General features: G+C 43.4%; 1 protein-coding gene across 1 annotated transcript; it reads left to right on the forward strand.

Annotated features, from left to right (window-relative positions):
• The first annotated feature begins 6,700 nt into the window (after window positions 1-6,700).
• Window positions 6,701-24,028, forward strand: AMD1 (adenosylmethionine decarboxylase 1). The gene is made up of 9 exons (XM_056856933.1): window positions 6,701-6,889; window positions 15,700-15,786; window positions 17,956-18,082; window positions 19,697-19,799; window positions 20,836-20,878; window positions 21,017-21,161; window positions 22,431-22,523; window positions 22,616-22,771; window positions 23,516-24,028. Exons 1-9 carry the CDS (start codon window positions 6,756-6,758, stop codon window positions 23,648-23,650), a joined length of 1,023 nt encoding a protein of 340 aa, XP_056712911.1. The 5' UTR covers window positions 6,701-6,755; the 3' UTR covers window positions 23,651-24,028.
• The last annotated feature ends 281 nt before the right edge of the window (window positions 24,029-24,309 follow it).

A 24,309-nucleotide genomic window follows, 5' to 3' on the forward strand; every position in this document is an offset into this window, starting at 1 on the left:
CTAAAAGCAGCCCTTGAGTTGGAGAGCGAGGCAGCCCTGGACTCAGACCAGACAGCAGCAGAACCTGACAATATTTCCTAAATATAGGGAGAAGGAAGGAACTTTTTTTAAAACTGAGGCAAGAAGGTTATACATTACCAGATATAGCAGCAGATGTCAGAGTACTATACAAAAAATGCAGAATTTAATCCAGTAAATTAAATTAGTATAAATGTGACCTATTGCTGACCTGTAACTGGTGGCAATAAATATGTATAGCAAGATCAATTGTGTAAACAAACACCTAAAGAGACAGAAAAGCTTTCTGTTGTGAGTTTGCCATTCCCAGGATTTGCTGAGACTAATTCTTACTATATCAAATTTGCAAGTTAACTCCAACTCAGTCGCTTTACAATGGAGACTCCTTTTAAAACATTATTGGAGTGTGCTGACTCTATAAAGTCTCTGCAAACTGCATGCTCCCCAGCTGGTATCCACCATTTATAATATCTGTTTTATATTATTTGGTCTTTTGCAAAATGACCAGTTTGACCAAGAATGAGACCAGCAAAACAACATGACTTTTAAGTATCCTTGGCCTGGACCATTTATAGCTTTGTAGGTAACCACCATCTTGAATTATACAAGGCAGCAAAGAGCCAGTACAGATAACTAAAGCAATGAGGTAACTTACTTCTTAGCACACATTCCTGTCAGAAAGCAAGGTACAGCCTTTTCTAGTAGCTGATCTTGCTTCTACAGTTTCCTTCTAATGACAACCATGTAATATTCTCCCTACATATGATAGGAAGGGGGGTCCTAGTCCTGCTGTGTAAAATCAGCAAGTGTTCCAATAAATTTCTTCTGCATGTTACTTTTTATTACAGTTGCTACATTTTTGTCACTAATCTCCCCATGCATTTAAGACATCCTTCACATATTTTTGTTCTTCCCTCTCTCGCAGTAACAGTGCAATCCTTAGAACACTTTCCTGGGAGTAAGCCCCATTGAATAGACATGAGACGAGGGACTGCTCCTTAAGCATGCTAACAGAAACATTATACTGGGATATTTTATCTTCCTCATCCTAGACATTAGAAAAATAAACATCGCATTACCATTTTTTGCCCCCAAAGAGTAGACTAACACAAATCTGAAATAAAATGGCAATATTCAGAAACCAGTAGGATAATATTTCAGACTCCCACTCTATTACGTACCTAAAAGACACCGTTCTTTAACAAATTAACACCAAGGCCACATTCCAACATGAAATTGCTGGATCACAGTTTATGAAGAAATCTGATTACTTCCCAAGGTCTGAATAAAGACCAGCCATTTCTTACCCACCACAAAGGCAAATCAGCATAGCAATACTCTCTCTGTGTGTACGTGTGCCATCAAGTCACAGCTGACTTATGGCGAACCCCATAGGGTTTTTAAGGCGTTTACAGAGGTGGTTTGCCATTATCTGCCTCTACGTGGGCTGAGAGTTCTGAGAGAACTGTGACTGGCCCAAGGTCACCCAGCAGGCATCATGTGGAGGAGTGGGGAACTGAAATGGTTCTCCAGATTAGAGTCTGCGACTTAAACACTACACCATGCAGGCTCACTAGCAATACTAGGGAGACTGAATTATCAGCAAAAATAGTAAGCAAGCTTTTTTATTTGTTCAGGCTTAATGTTTAGTACAAAAAACAAAGGGTGGGGTAGAAAAATATGTTTCCGGAAATGGTGGAGAAATTGTGAATATATAGTCACTATGCTTACCTTGAACGTATAAATTTTACATCACAATATCAACCTATATACCATTCAAATTTCATGGCCTTCCTACCCTGATACTTACAATTTTGTTGTCTGTACTGGGAAGAGTGGGTGTGATAGTTTTATGCATCTATCAAAGTGGGTTCTTGTTCTCAAAAGCTTGACACAATGCCACTTGCTTGTCTTTAGGGTGTCACAAGGTTCCTTTTGTTATCTTCACTTGGGAAGTTATCCCAAATCCAACATTTATACAGGGAAATTATTCTCATATTTTCCCCTCAAATAAAAAGCTCTTTTCTCCTGGTGAAAAAATCACATTGGTTTTTTGTCAGACTGCGTCTTTCCTCCCCGCAGCTATCTCATGAATTGGTAGTGGAAAGTGCCATCAGGTTGCAGCCAACTTATGGTGACCCCATAGGGTTTTCAAGGAAAGAGACAAACAGAGGAGGCTTGCCATTGCCTGCCTCTGTGTAGGAACCCTGGACTTGCTTGGTGGTCACCCATCCAAATCCTAACCAAGCCCAACCCTTCATAACTTCTAAGATCCAGTGAGCTAGCCTGGGCCATCCAGGTCAGGGCATCTAATTAATTACTTGACTTGAAATTAAAATAATTCTTACTGTTGTCTGAGCCAGTTCCATCTCCTTACTTTACTTACCGTGAAGACACATTTTTATTTTTGTATAATAAATGCAGCTTCCTTAGTGTTGTGCTTGTGGTGGTTAGAGTGCTGGACTAGGAGGTGGGAGACCCGGGTTCAAATCATTCTGCTATGAATGATGTTGGGCCAGTCAACCTCACTGGCTTACTTTGAGAATTAAATGAGGGATAATCATATATGCTGAGCTGAGCTCCTGGGGGGAAGGGTAGGATAACAAGGTACTAGAAGGCTAAATACTGCGTGTTCCCAGCACTCTGCTGCAATATTTTATATTTGAGGAAATGATACCCTCAGGTTGTGAGTTAACTGCTTTTATTATTGCTGTGTTGACTGTGGTTGCATGTTTATTGTGACATAATTAGGAACAGGTAATTCAATTCCTCCTTCCTCCAGTATTGCACCATTTTGTGTGTTTATTTTTTTTTATCAATTTTACTATATTTTAAGCCCTAATGGTCACAAATAGTTCTCCCGCCATTGTCACTTGAAGCTACTCTATTTTGTAAACATTTTGTTTTAGTTTATTTTGTAAGGCCTTGAGGGCTTTATGCTGTGGTGGAGTGGTTAGAGTATTGAGCTAGGATTTGAGCCATGTTTGAATTCCCCCTCTGCCATGGAAGCATGTTGGGTGACCCTGGGCCAGTCGCACACCCTCAGCCTCTCCTACCCCAATGGGTTGTGGTGAGGATAAAATGGAGGACAGAAGATGATGTAAGCTGGTTTGGGTCCTCATTGAAGAAAAGCAGAACACGAGTGAAGTAAACAAATAAATAAAGTGTGCTCTCTTTTCTCATATACTGCATACACATCCAGACAGGTTAATAAGTGCGCTTGCCTGTTCACAAAAATTACATGTATAGGGCATGTTGTCCTGTTGTCACTGAAAAGAAACCCGGAGTATTACATGTGCCCAATATTGGGAGGGGGTACTTGTCCTGTGGCCATGGACAGTGCAGCAACAGTGCATCTGCGCCACCTCCTAAAAGGTTTGCAGTGTTGCTGCCAGCTCCACAAAATCAGCATTTTAAACAAAATAACAGTGAGGCGGACGCTGGCATGGGCACACTGGAGCAGAGCGGGCAGAGCCGGGGACTGGGTTGCTGTGGAGGCATGCAGCCACCAGGGGGCCACAGGAGGCTGAAGCAGGGATGGGTGGGGTGGGAGCGGGACTAGGCAAAGCATCTTGCAGGGTGGGCACGCCACCACACCCACCTGGGCTAGAAGGAGGGCACTGGCAGCTGAGGGAAGGGCAGGAGAGGGGCAAGACTAGGCACAGGGGGACAGAGGATGGTTCTGCCCCCACCGGCCCTGAAGGAGTGCAGCAGAGGCCGGGGTGTGAGAGAGCTGAGGCAGATGGGTTGCCTTGGCCATGCACCAGGGGACCGTAGCAGACCAACACCAGTAGCCCTGCACACAGAAGCAGCTCTGGGGGGGGGGATGGTCCTGTGACTGCACACCACTTGCTAGTCCCGATCCCCCATCCCACACTGCGGGCACGACCCCCCAAATTTTAGTCACCCCTGAAATGTCTGTTGGCAAAGTGGGCTAGGTGGAGGCCAGGGGGAGAAGAGGGATGGCCGGAGCCACAGGGTATGGGGGGAACAGTGGGGTGTCAATGGCGACTTTGGCTTCACCATCCTGGTGAGGGCAACCCCTCTGAACAGATAGAGGTGTGGCTGTGGTGGGGAGGCTGCCACCACCAGTGCAAGGGTTGTAGAGTGCGGGACAGGTCACCCAAGACACCCCCCTGCACTGTTGTCTGCCCCTTGGTGACACCTTGTGGCATTCCGAGCAAAGTCCCAAGGTGCTCAGAGGCTGGTGCCACGGTGGCCAGGAAAGAGACCAACCTGCACTCATCTGCGAGGTGGACCTGAGCCACTCACAGCATCTCTTCAGGCCCCAGCGATGGGTAGGTGGGTCCCCCTAGCTCAGAATGCTCCAAGCCCCAGAGAAAAAGGCAGGTGGCTGGGAATGGGCAGCCCACGGGAATGGGCAGCCATTCCCCCAGGGTGATACTTGGTGCCCCCCTTCCGTTCTAGGTGGCCACCCCCCTTGATTGGTGGATGCCTCTCTTTCTGCGCTGCAGCTCCTCCCTGTTGTTGAATGCTTGGGCTTCCCAAATATGAGACCCCACCCTCTTGAGGCTTTGGGCACCTCAAGGCCTTTTGGGAGGTGTCCCGCAGTGCTGAAGATGAGGTCTAGTAGCCAATCTCCAGGCGGTTACTGGAGATATCCTGGGATTACAACTGATCTATAGGAGACAGGGATCAGTTCCCCTAGAGACACTGGCCACCTCAGAAAGTCTATTCAATGCCCCATGCCCCATTGAAGCCCTTCCCCTCCCCAAATCTTCCCCTCCTCAGGCTCTACCCCCACGATCTCCAGGTATTCCTCAGCCCAGAGCTGGCCATGGTCAGTGAGGGCCGGGAAGCCAAGGGAATGGCCATACTGCCTCAGAAACTTCAATGGTGTGGGAGACCCTCACAGCTAGCCCACAGCACCTCATGTTGGCGGTGGCCTTTGAGAATCCCATCCCCTACCACCACACCCACCTGCAAATTCATCCTGACAGAGATGCACACACATGGTTGTCAAAGCTGATAAACCTTTATGAGGGGGATGGACATGGGGAGTCCAGACCCGACAGCCATCTCTGGGTCTGCTGGAAGCTCACATTCTACCCACACCTGCTCCAGCTTTCCATGTAGGCTGATCTCCATCAGGAGAAGCCATCTGACAGGGCCATATCCATTGTGAAAGGAGGCTGATTCACTGGGTAAGCCTGTGGGTGGAGCAAAAGGTTGCCCCCTGCATGCAGGGCTTCACCTGTTGGGTGGCTTCCCGCAGCAGTCTGTTGGGAAAAAAACAAGATGCATGCCCTCAGAAGGATGCCGAAGGCTTCCTGGTGGGCACATGGGGGATCCCCCAGGGTGTTCGGCCGGTCCGGTCAGGGGGCTTTTATGTACTCTTAAAAAGGGGGGAAATTCAGTAACCACTGGTGCAGATCCAGTGAGTTTGCTTCGATTACATCAGCGTGAATGAATCTGGATGTATGAGGCAAAATTCTAAACAGACATTTCAGCTAAACATGAGAGTTTCCTTTTTCTCTCTCCAAGTTTTTCCTTCCTGACGTGCATCTACTGTTCAATCCTACTCCTGTTTACTCAGGTGCAAATATCATTGACAATTCTGTCCAAAGCACAGTTGCATCCTACTAATCCCACTGATAGGGGTTGAAACCTGAAGAACAGTTCCTGAGAGTAAACCCCATGCAATAAAATGGGACTTCTGAGTAAGTAAAATATAAATATATATATATATACACACACACACACATATATATATATACACATATACATAACTTACTTATCATATTAAAATCTTAACAGTCTTAGTTATGTCCAAGGTCCTTTTATTGATGTATAATATTTGGCAATTGCTAAAATTCAATCCAAAAGGATGCTGACAACAAGCCCGAGTTTCAAGTCTCGGCAGAGCTCCCCATATGATAACATTCCCCTCTTATATCATCAGAATCATATTTTCTGGTGTGATTATGCAATGGTGTGTGGGGGGGAGTTTGTGTGTGTGTGTGTGTGTGTGTGGCATTCCCTCCGCGTCTCAATCACGCTGCAGCTCTTCTCGCCCACTTCCACATGCATTCGTTTGTTTCACGTCCTCACATGTCCCAGCCGGCAACCCTGCCTCGGCCCGCCGGCCCCCTCGCCTAAGGGCACGCAAGCTCGCAACGGGGCAGGAGCTTCAGGGCGAGCCCGCGGTGTGTGACAGACAGCACGGATGCCCTGTAGACGAGGGAGGTGGGCGGACCTAAGAGGGCAGCGTCCAATCAGGGGGCCGGACAGGGTGGGTCGCGGGTACCTGTGCTGGAATAAAAGCTGCTGCGTGCGCGGCTTGCCTTTGCTTACACAGTATGGCCGGCGACATTAGCTAGCGCTCGCTCTATGCTTTTCTCTGTAACAGGGGAACACACGGAATACAAGGAACCGAACCGCATCGCCTGCACGCCCCGCGTCCACCTTCCTTCCCCCCCCCCCGCGAAAGGACTCTGTAACAATCCGTTGCCTTTCCCGCAACCGCTCGCTGGTGTTTTTTTTTTGTTTTTTTTTAAAAGCTTAATATAAGATTGCTACCCCGTCAAAGGTGAAGCCTTGCCCGGACGGGCTGCGAGGCGGCCCCGGAAAACAGCGGCCGGGAGCGGACCAGCCGTAGCCGGTGCGTCGGTGAGGAGAAGGAAGGCGGCGGCGGCGGCGGCGGCAGTTCGGCCGGGGGGGGGGGGTGCCCGCCGTTAATTTCTGTGGTTGTTGGTTTTGCGGAGTTTTGTCTCACCATGATGGAGGAGAACGGTGCACACTTCTTCGAAGGGACCGAGAAGCTCCTGGAGGTGTGGTTCGCCCGGCAGCAGCCCTCGCAGCAGGAGCCGCACCCGAGCAAGGGGTCCGGCGACCTCCGCACCATCCCCAGGTTGGTCGGGAGGCAGAGGCCGGGCGGGCGAGGGGGTGGGGAGGGGAGGGCGGGGAGAGGGGAGGGGGGACGGCCGAGGGAAGCGGGGGGCCTAACGTGCGCGGCGGTGGGTCAGCGCGGCGCCGGCACCGCGAGGCGGGAAGCGAGCAGGCCAATGGCCGGTAGAGAAGAAGGGCGCGTGCATGGCGGCGGCTCCATTCAGAGCGGCGTAATGGGGCCGGGCTGTCCTCCGGCCAGGTGTGGAGGGAGGATTCCTGCCGCTCCGCGTGGTGGGGGGGGGGGCGCGCGCGGCTCCCTCGGCCGTTGCTGGGGGGAGAGGAGGAACCGTCCGCCAACGGTCGCCAACGGTCGCCGGCGTCCCTGCGTGGCTGGGCGCGGGCCTGGCCGCGAGGCGGCAGGCCTCGGGTTCGCGTCCCGGGCAGGCCCGAGCCCTTGGCGGGGAAGGGGTTAAGGGGCGAGGGCGGTTTTCGGGCTTGCCGAGGCGGGCCCGCTCCCCCGCTCCCTCCCCGTGACAAAAAAAACACGAGGAGGCCTCGGCCGCGTCGCGCTCTTTGGGGCCCGCGCCGGGTTGCCTCGGCGCGGAGGGTGGTGGCAGACAACGGGGGGCTTTCGCCGGCCGGTCTCTGCCTCCTCCTTCCTCGGGGCTCCTCTTGCCTCCCCTCGGCCGGGGCGCGGGTAGGCGGCAGGCCGTTGCCGCCCGCCTGGAGTCGCCGCGGCCCTTGGCTGGCGACACGTGGGAGAGGCCTCTGGGAGGGGGGGGGGGCTCGGAGGCCCGGAGCTGCGATCTCGGGCCAGCAGGGCCTCGCTGGAGAGGTGACGCTCCTGCCCAGGTGAGCCGGCCCCGTCGCGCGTTAACGCGCGACGGGGCCGGCTCACCTCTCCAGCGAGGCCCTGCTGGCCCGAGATCTCAGCGTGGGAACGCGCGGGTGGTTTGGGCCTGCGGCTGGTTTCCCCGTGGTCGACCGCGGAATCGTCGGGTCGAGTTCTGCGGGAGAGCAGGAGGAGAGTTGGCTTTTCCAGGCCGACTTTCTCTACCACTTAAGGCAGAATCAAACCGGCTTACAGTTCCCTTCCCCTCCCCACAACAGACACCCAGTGAGGTAGGTGGGGCTGAGAGAGCTCCAAGGGAGCTGTGACTAGCCCAAGGTCACCCAGCTGGCTTCCTGTGGAGGAGTGGGGAATCAAACCTGGTTCTCCAGATCCGAGTCCGCCGCTGTTAACCACCACACCACGCTGGCCACTGTAAAATTTGGCTTTGCGGAGAACCGAATCGGGTTGATTTAGGATGAAAACGCATGGTCACTTTATCCTCCTTTAATCCCTGTTTTAGCCAGGATCGAACGCACATTAGGTGAAACGCATGCGTTCGATCCTGGCTGAAACAGGGATTAAAGGAGGATGAAGCGACCATGCGTTTTTGCCCTTAGTTACCTGCAGAAGGGAGCTTTAATGGGGCTTACTTCATTCAGCAAGTGCCCAGAGGTGTTCAAGGGGTTATGTTTAGCTTCTAAGGCTGGAGCGCCGTTCTGGGCCTCATAGGGTAGTTTCGGTGAGGAGAACATGTGCAGAGACCACGGTTCGAGTCCCCTATTTGAGCCATTGGCTCCTGTCGTTCTTGGCACGGATGCCGCGTGAAAGAAGTCCCTTCTATGTTTAAAAAAAAATGTGGCTGCCACAGGGATCACATGTGACGCTTCTGCCTCACCCCCCAGATAGGGTGGCCTCTCCTTCCCCATTGACAAGTTCAAGCCAATGAAATTGCTGTGCTGTGGAAGGGCCGAGCCTGGGGCTGTCATCCAGTGGGCATTTCAGGAATGTGGAGAAAGCGCCAGCTCAGCCAACGGAGTGGTGGGGGGAAGGGCTGAACCTTATACAGACTCAGATGTAGGCATGCTTGCATCTCCCTTGCTCTGTGTACTAGAAGGGCAATCTGGCTTGAGTGATTCTTTGGAGAAGCGGACATTACTAAGCTTAAGGGCCAGAATAGAAAAGTGAGTTCAGTCTGAACCTCTGGAATTGAAAGGAGGGGACAGTAGTGAGTGAGGGCTGTTGCAAGAAGCACTCTGAATAGTTCACATAACTGAATTGTTTGTTCCCATTTCTGGTTTTTGAGTTCCTCTTGGTGTAGGAATGAACATTTTAGGTGTGTTGAGAGGAAATGAGCTTATTGAAGTAATACTTAAGGAAAGGGCATCAATACACTATGAACATTGCTTCTAAAAATACAACAGTTGTGATCACATGTGTTATATTGTGGATTTCAGTCCGTCCCCCCAGTTACGATCAAATGGGTTTTACCATATAAGTGCATTATCTTGTGTCTGGAAGATACCTCGTGTCTGGAAGATACCTCTTGCCTGCCCCCACAACTGCAGTGACAAGTTACTGGTACTATTGGCTATTTAGGTGGAAGAAATGAACTGAAGTAAAATGAAGACCTTGCATCTGACCAATGTGTAGTTGGAAGCCTGAAGCACAGATTGGGCAATACAGAGCTGGAGTTAACTGCTTTAAGGCGCCTTTTTTTGTCTGTTTAACATAAATGAATTGGAATGTCCAAAGAGTTTAGTTTGCAGATCTCTACAGCAAACCTTTCTGCCTTTTTTCTTAACAATATCACCAGTGGTGTGGATTTGCCAGGAAAATTTGAATTTGAGTAAATTCTGATTCCCTAAAGAGTATGGTTTAATTTAGTATTTTTGTTTTTATGTTTAGTTAAAAAATGTTTTTAAGTGCTCATGTTGTTACCTATAATTAGTTGAAGAAATCCTTGTTTTGAAGAATAAGCATAATCATGTGTTCTTTAAATGTGTCCGTTATTTTTTTTTCTTGGATTGAAAGATGTTATAGTATGAACTTCCTTTCTACTTTTTAAAAGAAAAGAAAACAAAGACACTGAAAACTCAGAAATTTTATTGCAGTCAAGAATGACATCATGTTCTCTAGACATAGTTGTCCATTCATCTATTTATAAAGAATTTACCTTTTCCACAGAGGGGACACTGGCTGCTTTGTTTCATTATTACATTTCATAGCATCCATTGCATTGGTTATAAACTCTACATCAGATTAGTGATTCCAATATGTCTTCTAACACATGAAGAAACATAAGCCAGTCAGGTAAACTACTTGATCTCCTAAAATATAGATGTGGCTTTAGTGCCTCCTTTACATATAAATAAACCACATATTCTCTGATGCAATTTCTAGCGACGATCACTTGAAAAATTAGTGTTGAAAATGCTGCCAGATTTGCCTAACTTTGACAATGATAGTAGTTCATTGGACAGAAAAAATACAGTAGAAACCACCCCACATCTCAGTGTTGCTGCTGTGGTGGCAAAATGGGAAGGCTTTAAGCTAACGGATTGTCTCTTATACTGCTGCTTTCATGTGATAGCTCCATTTTAAGTAAGGGTTTAAGCTTATACAAGTGGGAGCCCGTGAAACTCGCAGGGGGGAATCCCATTTTTCCACCCCCATCGCAGCTCCAGGTCTGCTCCGCTCTGCTGCCAGCTTGCCTGGTGCTGCTCCAGGCTGGCAGTGGCTGAAGAGCGTTGCCTGCACATGTGCATACAACCCTTTTTTAAAAATTGGGATTACACCCCCATGTTTCTTTTTCCCCCTGCAGACCCAGGAGGCCCCCCAAGTCTGCAGAAAAACCTGTTGGGGGGTGTATTTAAAACTATTTAGTTTTAAATGTCCGCACATGTGAGACTTGGCTATATAGAAACAGTGCTGCCCATGCAGGAAACCCATGGGCTTCTACTTTTAAAAGAGGAAGAATATTTCTGTTCTCACTTTGGGCTGACTCAGATGTATGAATAGAATTCCATCCTTACAACTTGAACCTATGGATGTTTGTTTAAAACACAAGGTTGTAAGGTACCTTGTGACTCATATAGATTAGACAAGTTACTGTTATGGAAGCAAACTAGCAACAGCAAGTTGTTCCCTTTGTCTGCCAAAATGGTCAGGAGGAATGTCAGTGTTTGACCTTGTTTGTGTGGATTTGCATTACTGAATTTATCAGCTGTCAACACCTAGCTGAAAGGGTTATGCAGTTTCTCTTCCTCCACCTCACTGAGCTTCATGGATTGAACAGACTTGCCTAGTTCTCTTCTCATTTCACGCTAAGGGATGAGAGACTTGCTCTTTTACTAATACTGAAATTCTGTTGTATTGTGGCTTAGTATCTTGATGTATTGAGATATCTGTAATACAGGATGAGAGCTTCACTAATGAAGGGATACCTCAAGTATTTCAGCTTCCTTGTTCTCAATGCAAGCTATGAGAACTGGGCATTCATGGAAAACTACATGCATTATGCAGACCCCAGTGATACAGCTAACATCTTGTTTTGAAGCCAGCCTCCAGACCTTTTGTGTATATGCACCCACAATATCATCAGCATTGACAATGACAGACCAATAGGCAGTAATACATTTAAGGTGTTTCCTGTGGTGGTGGACCATTGAACAATGTGAAGTCACGTAGTTGCATCAAGCTAGAGATCCCAAGAGGTGGCAGAGGATTTTAAACCACAGGACTCCTTTCTTCTTAAGACAGACCTTAACTTAGAAACATGAGTATATGCTACTCTCAGATGAAATTTACATAGTAAATAGAACATGCAGGACTAATATGTAAAGAGTATCCCTGATAGTATGCAGAGTTCTTCATGAACAACTATGTGGTATCTTGATCATGTCTGACAAATACCCTTGTATGCCCAACATGCACCAGCTATCCTTCCCAACACACATCTTCATTATTTTCTGTTGGTTTGAGTTGATTTGGTTGAGTTGGTTTCTCAAACATGGAATCTATCTAATATTAGAAAAAAATCCTGGATGACATGTTGAAGGGGATTCTTAAACTGCATAAAATGCATTGTTACTAATAAATACCTAAGACTTTGGATTGCTGCTTAAACTTTAAGGTCTGTTTTTTTGCCCTTGAGAGAAAGGAACTCTAAATATGTTAGAGGTTCAAAGAACTCTTAAATATAATCTGACATCTTAGTCTGCCAATACTAATAAAAAACTCACATAATGCACTGTTCTCAGCTTTATTTTTAATACCTGCTCTGATAATTTTGAAAATAATGGCTATAAGAGGTTGACGAGGCATACTGTAGCAACCATTAACAAGTTGATTCCTTTGCTTTCATAATGGCATTAGCTTCCTTGCCCAAAAATTAATTATGCTTGGCATATTGCCTGTGTTCATGTCACAATTGGAGCACCATAGAAAGGCAAGTACATAAGGAGCTCTAATGACTGAATACCCCATGTTTAAACATTGTTCCTCTGGAGTTCTGTTCACTTGGCAAGACATTACAGAGGACTGGAGTATTAAATGGTCAGACCCAATAAGGTGTGTTATAAAGGTAAAGGTCCCCTGTGCAAGCACCAGGTCATTCCTGACCCATGGGGTGACGTCACATCTCGACATTTACTAGGCAGACTTTATTTATGGGGTGGTTTGCCAGTGCCTTCCCCAGTCATCTTCCCTTTACCCCCAGCAAACTGGGTAATCATTTTACCGACCTCGGAAGGATGGAAGGCTGAGTCAATCTTGAGCCGGCTACCAGAAACCAGCTTCTGTTGGGATCGAACTCAGGTCGTGGGCAGAGCTTGGACTGCAGAACTGCAGCTTACCATACTGCACCACAGGGCTCCTTGGTAAATAGTCGACTGTATTCATCCTAGATTACATAAATGAAACTGGAATGTTGGTATGTAGGTAGTCTTGCTGTACAATGAATATGGTGATTGGACAATAATAGCTTATTAGCCATAGTATGTCTCCAGCCTTGCCTGAATATGAACATGTGCAGATAGAATATTGGCATGGTAAAAAGTAGAAGAGCAGAACTTGGTCAGTGGTTCTGTGGTTACTGCTAACTGCTGTTACCTTGTGATGCTTCCATTAGCTCACTGTTGCTACAGATAATATGGTAGACCTAAATTGAATTTTTTTAAAAAAACCCTCTACATTTGTCAAGAAAGGGGTCAGGAGCTAGGTCAAGGCTCCATAAATTAGTGAGAACATCCACCTTTCTGTCGAACATGGGATCCTGTAGCTTCTCCCTTGTAACATTCTGAGCTTTGACAAAGTTTTGAAGCAGTGAGTTTTCTTGCTGCTTTCTGAGTGTATTTGAGGCTTGGCTTGATGGGGAGAAGTGCCCGCCCCCAAGCTAGAAAATCATCTCCATAGCTGGAGATTCTTAGCTGGAATTTAGAGGGCCTCTGAAGCTCAGGGTGGTATCACAAGGAAGGTCCTTCTCTCTCAAGATATGTGCAGAATTATTAGTGAGCAAAAATGTTGGCTGCTGATGCTAACCAAAAGTTGAAGGTCCCTGAGAATGGCAATTTTACTTAATCAACAAATGCCACTTTGGCTCCACTTCCTGGGATCTGTGTGGGTTGGCCATTGGGCATTATATAGCAGGAAGAGATCACAAGGAACTCAGGATGTGAATAGACTTTTATACAATATACCCTTGTGGTCTCTGGTAGAGTGGAGCTGTCCATCCTTAGTTGGTGGTAAATATAGATATGTTCTTTTTTCCTTTCTGCAGTAATAGGATGTGTAGATGGAAGAATGCTTTCTTCCAACACAGCCTATCCTCCTTTTAGAGTCATTGATGAGACAGGGGGTCAATCTGTCATAAGTGATAAGATAGGTGATTTCCATACAGATCTACCACGTGGAATCATGGGAGAGTGGGTTAAATGGTATTTAACAGTGTAACATCTTTTCCATTAAACTCCTGGGCAATCAACACTTCACCTTGCTATCTTCACAGCACAGACCTGAAGCTAGTTTGTCAGTTAAATTGAATCTGATCTGAATTGGGATATTGCACATCTCTCCTTGTCTGGACGATAATTTTGTGCCTTACAGAGAACCCTAAATTAGCTTAGTTTCTAACATGAATGTTAGGAATCTCTCTCTAGTCTGGATCACATTTTCTGTTTTGCTGGAAACCTAGTTCGTAGAGAAGCAGTTGTGGCAGTAGCTTGGGGAAAGAGAAAATCTCTTTACAACTCTGTTCTAAAACACAAGGTGGATCCAGTGAACTCTGAATCGAATTCTCACAGTGACTTCTTCCACCTTCCCTTGCAGCCTCCTGTTTCCCCCTGAAAAACTTCCTGATGGTTGTGGGGCTCAGGAATAGAGTGGGATGCAGCACAGGGAGCGGCCACAAGAAGGGAAATTACAAAAATCACACATTCGTAAATGCCTCATTGCTGCATTTAAAATACATGTCAGGAATAAAAAATATATTTGTCTGACTGTGTTCTGGTAATTAGATAAGAGTAGATAACAGAGCATTGGGAATACAATTCAAATATGTAAACTGCTTGTAAATACAAGGTCTGAAGGTCTGTTTTGTTTTTTTCACTACCGTATAGGTTGTCTATAATACAGTGAAGCTCACTTTGGCTCATAATAAAAATGTTGATATCATATGATTTAATTGCCTGTCTAAATAATAATGCTCAGCACAGTATCCTAATTGCTGCTGCATCACAATTCCAAATCTTTCTACCTCTCGGTTCATACAGCTAGTAAGATGCCATTTGCCTGCATGATGTCTGTATTTGCTTAAGCATTGTTTTCATTTTTAAAATACCAATGGACTAACTGACAAATCATGAGACAACAAGAGTCACTGGAAAAGACAGTCATGCTAGGAAAAGTTGAGGGCAGCAGGAAAAGAGGAAGACCCAACAAGATATGGATTGACTCCATAAAGGAAGCCACAGCCTTCAATTTGCAAGATCTGAGCAAGGCTGTCAAAGATAGGACATTTTGGAGGACTTTCATTCATAGGGTCGCCATGAGTCAGAAGTGACTTGACTGCACTTAACACACACACACAACTGACAAATCAGAATTTCAGTTAATCTCCGATATAAGGAGTGGGTGGTACGGGCTTAGGGTTAGATCCAGTGCAACATTCCTGGTTGCGCTAGAGCTCTTGCACAAGTGGAAATGCAAGAAAAGTCCATTTATGTTTCTGCCTTTGCATTGCTGGATCCAAGCCTAAGTCTATTACTGAAGTGTTCTTGTCTATGGTATTGTGGGGAGGTATCTTGAAAAGTGACTAGGTCTATAAAGCTTTGAAAGCTCCCCCTGTGTTATATAGTGTCACAGGGCAGGGTGGTAGGAAATGTGTTGCCATGCTACAAATCTTTCAACCTTTCCTCTTCCCTCAGTAACAGATAATATTAACTCCAGAAGCATTAGATGACTTCTATACATAGTGTTAATGTTGGCTGTTCAGTAGTTTGGGTGCCCAAGACAGTTCGCAAAAACATACAACTAATTGTCTTGCTTAGCAACATGCAAGACCTGAAATTGTTCACTGAAGAGAGAATTTGAAAAATCATAACTAAATTTATAAGTAAGCCATGATGAAGCCAGTAATTGCATTGCTTTTAAATGGGTTAGAGTCAGATAATGAGTAAAGGATCTTTGCTGTTGCAGCTCCTTGTATTCCCTTAAAGCTATTTAATTGTGCAGAATATATTTGAAGGGTTTGCAGTGGGATGGTGGAATTGGAACAATTCACCTTTTGCCCTCCTTGGGAGTGCAGACAGGAGAGCTTTGCTCAAGCCTTGAGCAGGTAAGCCAGTTCTATTAAATAGGAAGGGAAACGTATATCTGGATATTGCAACTTTAGATTTGGCTGTTCACTTTTATGATTTTATTTCAGAAATAATAGTGACTTGCTTACTGTTGGATATACTGTGCTTGATCGGAAAAGAGCTAATGCTAGACTTTTTTTTTAACAGGTTTGAATGGGACAAACTTTTGGAGAATGTGCATTGTTTGATCATTAGTGTGACAAAAACTGACAAGCAGGAAGCTTATGTACTCAGGTAAAAACACTTTAAAGGTTTAAATAAAGTTTTATGTAATGTATTCTGTGCAAGCACAAAGTAATGTACAGAGGGACAAAATCTCGCCTTTGCATCTAAATTGGCTGTAACTAGCTAGTAAAGTAGCTGTAACTAAACTGGCTGTAACTAGCTAGTAAAGATCATAGAACTCAGTAAGCTATTGCAATAAAAGAAAAGTTGTTGAAATGGCAAGTATAATAAGGCTGTTGTTATGGATGACTCTGCTCAGGCCTGATAGAGGTATAGGTGTTCACTTAAGAAACCCTAGGCATCTAGTTAGCTTTCCTATACCAGTTTATTTAACTCCTAGCCAGAGGCACACTTCAATAATTCCTTAGGCTTGTTCTAGGTATAGTATATAGTAAATACTATTCGAGAGTATGCTTCCATTCTAAGCTTGTTTATTAAACCATATTTATGATTGCATTCTTAACATAGACTAAAACCACAAAACATAACATTCATCCATCATGGTTACATAGATAATTAAAGAAGAGCAATTACATGAATCCATAAGAGTTTAACTTCAAACCCCATACAAGGTTATCTTTACTAACTTATTAGAATATATACAGAATGTTAGTTCATTCTTGCTACTTTTTATCTTAACAAAGTCTATCTAAAAATAATTATAATTTTCTTGTACATACAAATATCTTTTGGCCCTCCACCCATACTCCCATCCTTGAATCATATCTTCACTTCTGTGAAGTTGGACATTCTTGCACTTCTCAGACACTTCTACACCTGGGCCTCAACAAATTGTATCTATTGATAATGGGTTCGATGGTTTTGTAATCTACACAAGGCCATATAGTCGTTACCACTTTGTGTTCTTTTTACTACTCTTCAAGGCTATTCTATTCTGAGTCTGTAGACTCTTCTTGGCATGCTTCCTGGAGAGGCCAGGTTTATTCAATTTATGTGTGCCACAACATCCTCTGTGATCTTTTTGATGTCCAGCAACTGTTCCCCTATGTTTACTGGTCATTTATCAGTTTTGCCAACTCGAGGAGCTCAGAAGAGACCAAAACAGATGATGAGCAGCTTTATGCTGTCTCTCTGCTGTGACGATGTCCTGTCTGCAAAACCCTCAGCCCATGTCTCCTCCTTGGTGAAAGGATAAGTTCCCTCCACAGAGCTTTGTTATTATAGAGCAGAATATAGTCCCTGTTGAAGGGAGAGAACATTTTTCTCAGGCAATCCAAATCCGTTCGCACAAGCAAAGTGTTGCATAATTTGGGAGTACATATTTAGATCTCAATAACTGGATGGTTATTAAAGATGCTTTAGGTAAAATGCAAAAAAAGAAAAGAAAGACTAGACTACTGTAATGTGCTGCACATTGGTCTCCCCTCAACATCAACTTGGACTCTAGTTGGTGGAGAATGCCACAGCCCAGTTATTGTCTGGAGCTAGATGGAGCATGCAAATTACTCCCTTTCTGCAGTCACTCCACTGGCTGCCCATCAGTTATCAGGCTCAATTTAAGGTATTGGCTATCACATACAAAGCAGTTCATGGATCCTCATATCTGTAATGCCACCTCTGTTTTGCCACATCAGCAGGGCCTTCTGCAGGAGTCAACCTGCAAATGGGCAAAATCAACGACTGCCTGTACACATGCCTTCTCCATTGTGGCCCCTACCTTATGGAATGGCTTTGCCTCAGGTCAGGAAAGCTCCCACTCTCCTGGCAAGGGGGAGAGTGTGAGCACAGAAATGAGCTGTGTTTGTGCCAAAGCTGCAATTAAGCTGAGATTGGTCAGATTTCTGAGTACAGTCTCAAGACATCATCTGCAAAGTTAGTTGCTACTGAGATGATCTAGATGTTATTTCAAGGCCTTGTCAGTTCCCTTTGCTTGGGAGCACATTTGATTCCTTCACTCTCAGTAACAAGAGAGAAGTGAGGGTTTCTCTTGCTGTGCTGCTGAGCTTTGAAGAAGACAGAATTAGCATGAGACCAAATGGCTTCTTTGCCCCCCCTGCCCCCACAACCAAATATGACTTCATTTTCTATTTTATTTGTGAGCCCCTGTGTTTTCCTCTCATTTTAATGTAGTAACATTTGGCATAAAATAAAATTGACTCTCCTAAAGCCACCTAGGTAATCAGTGTTAACAATGTACTTGCATAATTTGTTTTTCAGTGAGAGTAGCATGTTTGTCTCCAAGAGACGTTTCATTTTGAAGACATGTGGTACCACCCTCTTACTGCAGGCACTGGTTCCCCTGTTAGAGCTTGCTAGAGAATACTGTGGGTTTGACTCTATTCAGGTAAGATACCAAAATGTCATGTGCTGTTGTGATACGTATGCATTTTTGCAACTTTGGCTGTTATATGTTGGTTGTAAGTATAGTGGTCTGCTTATTTGAGGAATAGCTGCCTAGAGTATTAAAATTGAATTGGCTTTATCTTCTCATGACTTTCCAGATTATCCCATTATTTATTTAATTCATTTGTGTGCCATCTTTCTCCCCAATGGGGACCCAAAGTGGCTTACATTGTTTTTCTCTCCTCCATTAGAAATTAAGTTTTCTAATGTAGTTATTGTGTAAGATCCTGGCAGACACTAAATGATGGTTCTCCATATTAACATATTGATTGAAAAATTCAGGAGTACAAACTATCTTTTTCCAAGATAGTTAATGCTTCAGCTGCTGTCTGAAAGCTAAGAAGATTCTTGCAAGTGGTTATAATTTACTTTTTTCTCCCACCTCCCTCCCAATGGCTAACGAATGTATGGATTGAGATTGTCTAAGTGTCATTGACACTTGTGGTTACTTGTGGTTATCTTGTAACCAGTGACACTCCTCCCCATCTTGCCTGTGCCACCTTAAAGAGCCTCTTGTGTCAAAGAAGACTGCTTGTGCCAGAGCAAAGCACCACTGTGGATACAATTAATCAGTAGAATCCAAGCTACGATCCCTCTGTCTTGTGAGGAGAGAACAGAAGGATTCAGTTTTTGCAGCTACTGCAACTTCAGAGTACTTGGGGGGTGTAGGGGAAGAGTCTCACCAGCTGTTGCCACATCACAAGCCATTACTACTACTACAGCCCCTAAGGAATGGTAGGATGCCAGCTACTTACAGAGAGCAGCAAAAACTGGCCATATTAGCAGATAGATGTGAAGGCAGCTTGATAACTACTAGACTAAATAATTGAGTTACAGGAGTGGAGACAGATATGAACTGAAAGTGTCCAAAGTTGCCCTTTAAAAGAAAAAATATAGATGCCTGCCTTATGGAGAACATGACCATTTTAATGCATCATTATAGTGGTGATGAGGATAATAGGATGGAGACAAGGGAAGAGAACCATCTCTATAATGACAATATCAGGTTCTTAGATAGCTGTTGTAACAGATATGATGTCATCCCCTATCTATGCCTGGCATCACACTTTGCACTAAAGAACGTGCACTAGATGGAGTGGGAGTCTGGGGGCACGTCCCTTGGGCTACTTCCCTCTAGAAATACAGTGATTCCAGTTTACTGTTGATAAATAAAACACTCATGACTTCATTGTCATGATGGCAGGCTATTTGTGTGCACCTAAATCCATGTTCAGAAGAAACAAGTGCATGTACGTATCCTTGGATATAAATCACATTTTGTACAAATATCAGTCCTGAATAAACTTAGTATTTCAAAGCTGCATAGTGGTTAAGTAGTTAATCCAGTATCATCAAATCAGGGAAACCAGGATGTCTCCAGATTGTACTTAGTACTGATGATAGTAGTGTGCAGGAGAATAATTCTGTAAACTATATGAATAGGTAAACAGGATCACTCTTCTTTCTCCTCAGTGCCCTCCCCCCCAAAACTGTTACATTATGTGGAACCATTTAGAAAAGCTGCATATTTCATTTGAATTTTCTCATTCTTCAGAGCTTCTTCTATTCACGTAAGAATTTTATGAAGCCTTCCCACCAAGAGTACCCACACAGGAATTTCCAGGAAGAAGTAGAGTTCCTTAATGAAATATTTCCAAGTAAGTTAGTATCTCTTATCGATTTTTGATTATTAAGAGAGCCTGTAAATTAAGACTTCAAACAATTCAAGAAGTTTATGCAAGCCATAGTATAGAAGAGCTAGCATGTAGGCTATTGTTGCAGTGTTACCATGGTACCAGAATACAAGAGCAGCTCTGCTGGTTCACACTGAAGATTCTCTAGCCCATAATCCTTTTTCCCCATAGCAGCGAGCCAGATATCCTAGAAAACCAACAAGCAGAGGCCAAAGCCTCCCCTTCTTACCCTTAGCAACTGTTATTAAGAGATATTGCCTCTAAACTTGAGATTCCATTTGGTTAGCATGATTAATAGCAATTATGGACGTAACTTCCATGAATTTCACTAATCTCTTTTTAAAGCCACTGACATTAGTTGCCTTTAGTAGACCATAGTTTGACTATAGGGGTTCTGTAATCATTGGAATTAGCTAAAATTGCCTGTTCACTTGGAGATGACACTGCAACAAAGACAGTGGCAGAGTAAAGATGTGATTCCATTCCAAGGTTCTCCACAGAAATTGAGGTTCCACTTATGTTTTTATAATGAAATTGAGGTACCACTAATGTAAAATTTTAGTCAAAGAAAAAAATGTGGTGTTTATGTATACACACGCAGAACTATATTTTGCTAGTGGTTTTGAGCTGGTTTTATGTTTATCCCTATTGGATGTTTTGAGGGTGGGGGTTGCGGGGATGTAAATGTAGTGGAGGCAAGAAATGTGCAATACGTAGCATGATTTGCCTACAGTAAATGGTGTGTGGATTATTTTTCTGTAAAAAAATCCTGTTACTGCTATTGTGAATAGCCAGAGCTGTTTACTGTTCACTATGGTGAATACCTCAAGCCATAGTGGCTCTTATTGCTACAGGAAGCCTTGTTTCACTATAGTTATTACAGGCTGAGATGTGAATTGTATAATAGGTTATGTAATAAATTTCATAAGCAGTACTAAATTTCTTTCAGATAGAAAGATGGTAGTTCAGTGATTTACCACTAGTCTTTTGTCTTTCACAGATGGAGCAGCTTATTGCATGGGCCGTATGAATTCTGACTGCTGGTAAATTCGCCTCTACTTCTCTTTCTAAAATCTTTAGAATAAATTTCTACCTTGTAAGCATATCATGAAAGTCATTATAAAATGGTAAGTTGTTAACTTCAAGTACTTCTGAATAATTATAGTATTTATTTAAAACAGGTACTTGTACACTCTGGATTTTCCAGAGAGTCGAGTAATCAGTCAGCCAGATCAAACACTGGAAATTCTGATGAGCGAGCTTGACCCAGTAGTTATGGACCAGTTCTACATGAAAGATGGTGTTACTGCAAATGATGTCACTCGTGTAAGTTTGTAATTTCAGCTGTTAAAGGAGCAGAATTGACCCAGGCTATTGCAATGCTTATAGTGTACAATCATAAATCTGTAGAGGCTATTGACAAGCCATTGGATTGAGTGTAGCCTACGGCAAGTAGAGCTCTGATCGGAAAGGGTGAAGATACCCACACTGTGCCCAGGGCTCCACCAGGCTGCAGGAGCAGTTTTTTGGGGGGAGTGCAGAAAGAAGTGGAAACCAGCAAAGCTTCTTTTACTTACAATATTCTGGCTATAACTAACTGGTTCTAAATGGTTATTTGTGAAATCAGAATAACCAGAATTCCAAGTGCAAGAATCCAAAAAGTAATCAAATCCTTTGAAAAGCTGGGCCATCTACTCATTGGCTCCATACTGATAGACCTGCACAATCCATAATTTAGTGTGCTTCAGAGAGCAAATGAATTTATTCAATACTGTTCCTACCACAATAATATTAACCTGTTCAGGTTAGATTGATGAGAAGTGGCGCCTTAGATGAAGAAAATAGCTTGCATTTATGCCTTCCCTTTTGAATTTATTAAAAAATATTATTAAACATTTATTATTTTACCCTATGATAATAACTGTTGGTTTCTTTCTTCCCCCCTCCCCGTCTCTCTAAGAAAAGTGGGGGATAGTAACATTTTCTGTAAGAGCTGAGATGTTTAAGGATTTCAATCAAATTACATGAATTATGATCATTGCTGTAGATGAGCCTTGGTATGCTTTAGGATTGCCTTGTGTTCTATTCATGTAAATATGGTGGTCAGAAGAAAATACCATTAGTGTAAGAAATAGTGTTTTGAGGCATGTAGTTTTAGCTGGAGGAAGCTACTAACAATGTAAAAAAAACCTGACCTCTAATCTTAATCCATTTCAGAAGGGATGTGAATAATTCAGGTAGAATACGTGAGTCAGCAAACTAGTAGTTGTCAGCAGTGTATAATAAATAAAGCTACTTATTGCCGCTTTTAGAGTAGCTGTGTCATGTCTGACCTCACTTGTTGATGTGTGGGAGAAATTAAGGAGATATGCTTACTACGCTAGACAAGTTAATGGGGACATTTAGTTGGTAATTGGGTATGCAAACACATGAAACTGCCTTAATATTTAAAGATAGGCACTACTAGAAAAATGTGTGTGCATATAGACTATTAGACTGGATGCTAAGAATTAATCCTGTGTATTAGTTTACAGCTTTTCTTTTCCATTAACTAGACAAGAATTTTATTTATTAAGAGCTACATTGTTCTTTTAGGTGAGTGGAATTCGTGACCTGATAACAGGTTCTGTCATTGATGCTACAATGTTCAATCCTTGTGGGTATTCAATGAATGGGATGAAATCAGATGTGAGTAGCATGTTTTTTGCTGTTCCTCATTTGTCACATCTTAAACTAATACTGTATTCAGATGTCTAACAGAGTTCCTTTATTTTTTCCAGGGAACTTATTGGACTATTCACATCACTCCAGAACCAGAGTTTTCATATGTTAGTTTTGAAACAAACATAAGTCAGACATCCTATGATGACCTAATTAGAAAGGTCATAGATATTTTTAAACCAGGAAAATTTGTGACAACCCTCTTTGTTAATCAGGTAAATAATCTGTATTACTTTGGGAGGTTTGGGGGAGATTGTTAATGGAGACTTGTTTTCTTATCTGTTTAAAAGAATAATCTTCTTTTATTACCATACTCAAAACCGTAAAATCTAGCAGTGGAATCCAAATACTACTAAATGATGAAGTTCTGCACAAATGCTACTATTGTGCGTCTTCTCTAGAGCAGTAGATGTTGGTCTGTTGGAACAAAAAAACAAAGTCCCATTGTCACCACAGATCTCTTGCTGGATCTTATTCAGACCACTGATTAAAGTAAGAATTTGTATTTTCTCCCCCCCCCCCAGTCTTTTGGTATACTCATGATAATCCTTTGGAATGGTGTACCAAAGTGGGTGTGGAGAGGGCCTTCACTTGAAGGGTGATAAAACCATTTTACATTTCATAGTGTGTTTGATGGAAAGTAAAATGTTTTGGGAGATCAGGCAGTGGTGTTTTCATCCTATTGATGAGGTTTGTCTGTCATATTGAGCTTTGTTTGCAACATGTTGTCACAGTGTTAGTCTAAGGAGATGAGGTGGGATATGAAAACTTTTGAATACATATGCATCTGACAAGCTGGGCTGTGGCCTGCAAAAGTCCCAGTAAACATTCAAAAGGTGCTATGAGATTCCTCGCTGCAACAGATTAATACTTGGAAATATTGGAACAAATGCTTCAGTTGTAACGCCAGTTTTAATTTGTTTCAGACTTTAAGAATGCCTCATTTCTTTTCCCTCTAGAGTTCAAAATGTCGCACAGTATTTTCTTCAGCCCAGAAGATTGAAGGTTTTAAGCGTCTAGATCGTCAGATTGCTCAGTTCAATGACTACAACTTCGTTTTTACCAGTTTTGCCAAGAACAAACAGCAGAGTTGATTAATAGAAATGAAGAAAAAACGCAAAAAGATACCCCATAGAGGAGGTGGTGATTGCTTTCTAGTTAATGATTCAAGGGGCCATATTTTTCATTTCCACCTCGTAGTCGCAGAAAGCCCTAGATGTAATCATAGTATAATTTTCAATTGTATGCATTATTATATCAAAATTTTAGATATATTGCATGAATGCTATCTTCTGTGTTTAGGTATTCTATTTCACTCTTGCTGTGAAATTGAAATTCATGCAGAAAAATTTTGCTGTATGAAACTTTACCACACTTGTAAAAACAATTCAAGTAGGATTACATGCTGTATAGTTTTTCTCCAAGTATCACCAAAAATTCCCCACAGACAAGGATTTCGTCCTCATTAGAAGTACCCCTAAACCTGCTTATCTGAAACATTTAGTTGTTGCTTATTTTAAAAATATATATACTGTAACTTAAAACTTTAAAAGAAATCTCTTGAAGTTACAGTATACTACACGAATAGCTCAAAAATCGTTTGAGTTAATAACTCAATGGCAGGCTCAAATTTTTTTGTGGTTAGAAGTGTTGAAACTGTTAGAACAAGACTACTTACACATAGACTACTTCAGTATTTTTGTTTTATAAAAATTTGTTACTGCTTTAGACCTGTAAGACCTTTCCAGAACCA

The sequence above is a fragment of the Euleptes europaea genome, chromosome 10 (assembly GCF_029931775.1).
Source record: "Euleptes europaea isolate rEulEur1 chromosome 10, rEulEur1.hap1, whole genome shotgun sequence".
Lineage (NCBI taxonomy): Eukaryota > Metazoa > Chordata > Lepidosauria > Squamata > Sphaerodactylidae > Euleptes > Euleptes europaea.

Bases quoted from the DNA above. Each gene is read 5' to 3' on its own strand.
- AMD1 (XM_056856933.1), top strand. From the start codon at position 6,756: ATGATGGAGGAGAACGGTGCACACTTCTTCGAAGGGACCGAGAAGCTC. The intron at 19,800-20,835 runs GTAAGTTAGTAT...TGTCTTTCACAG, and splicing joins CCTTAATGAAATATTTCCAA to ATGGAGCAGCTTATTGCATG. The intron at 20,879-21,016 runs GTAAATTCGCCT...TATTTAAAACAG, and splicing joins CGTATGAATTCTGACTGCTG to GTACTTGTACACTCTGGATT.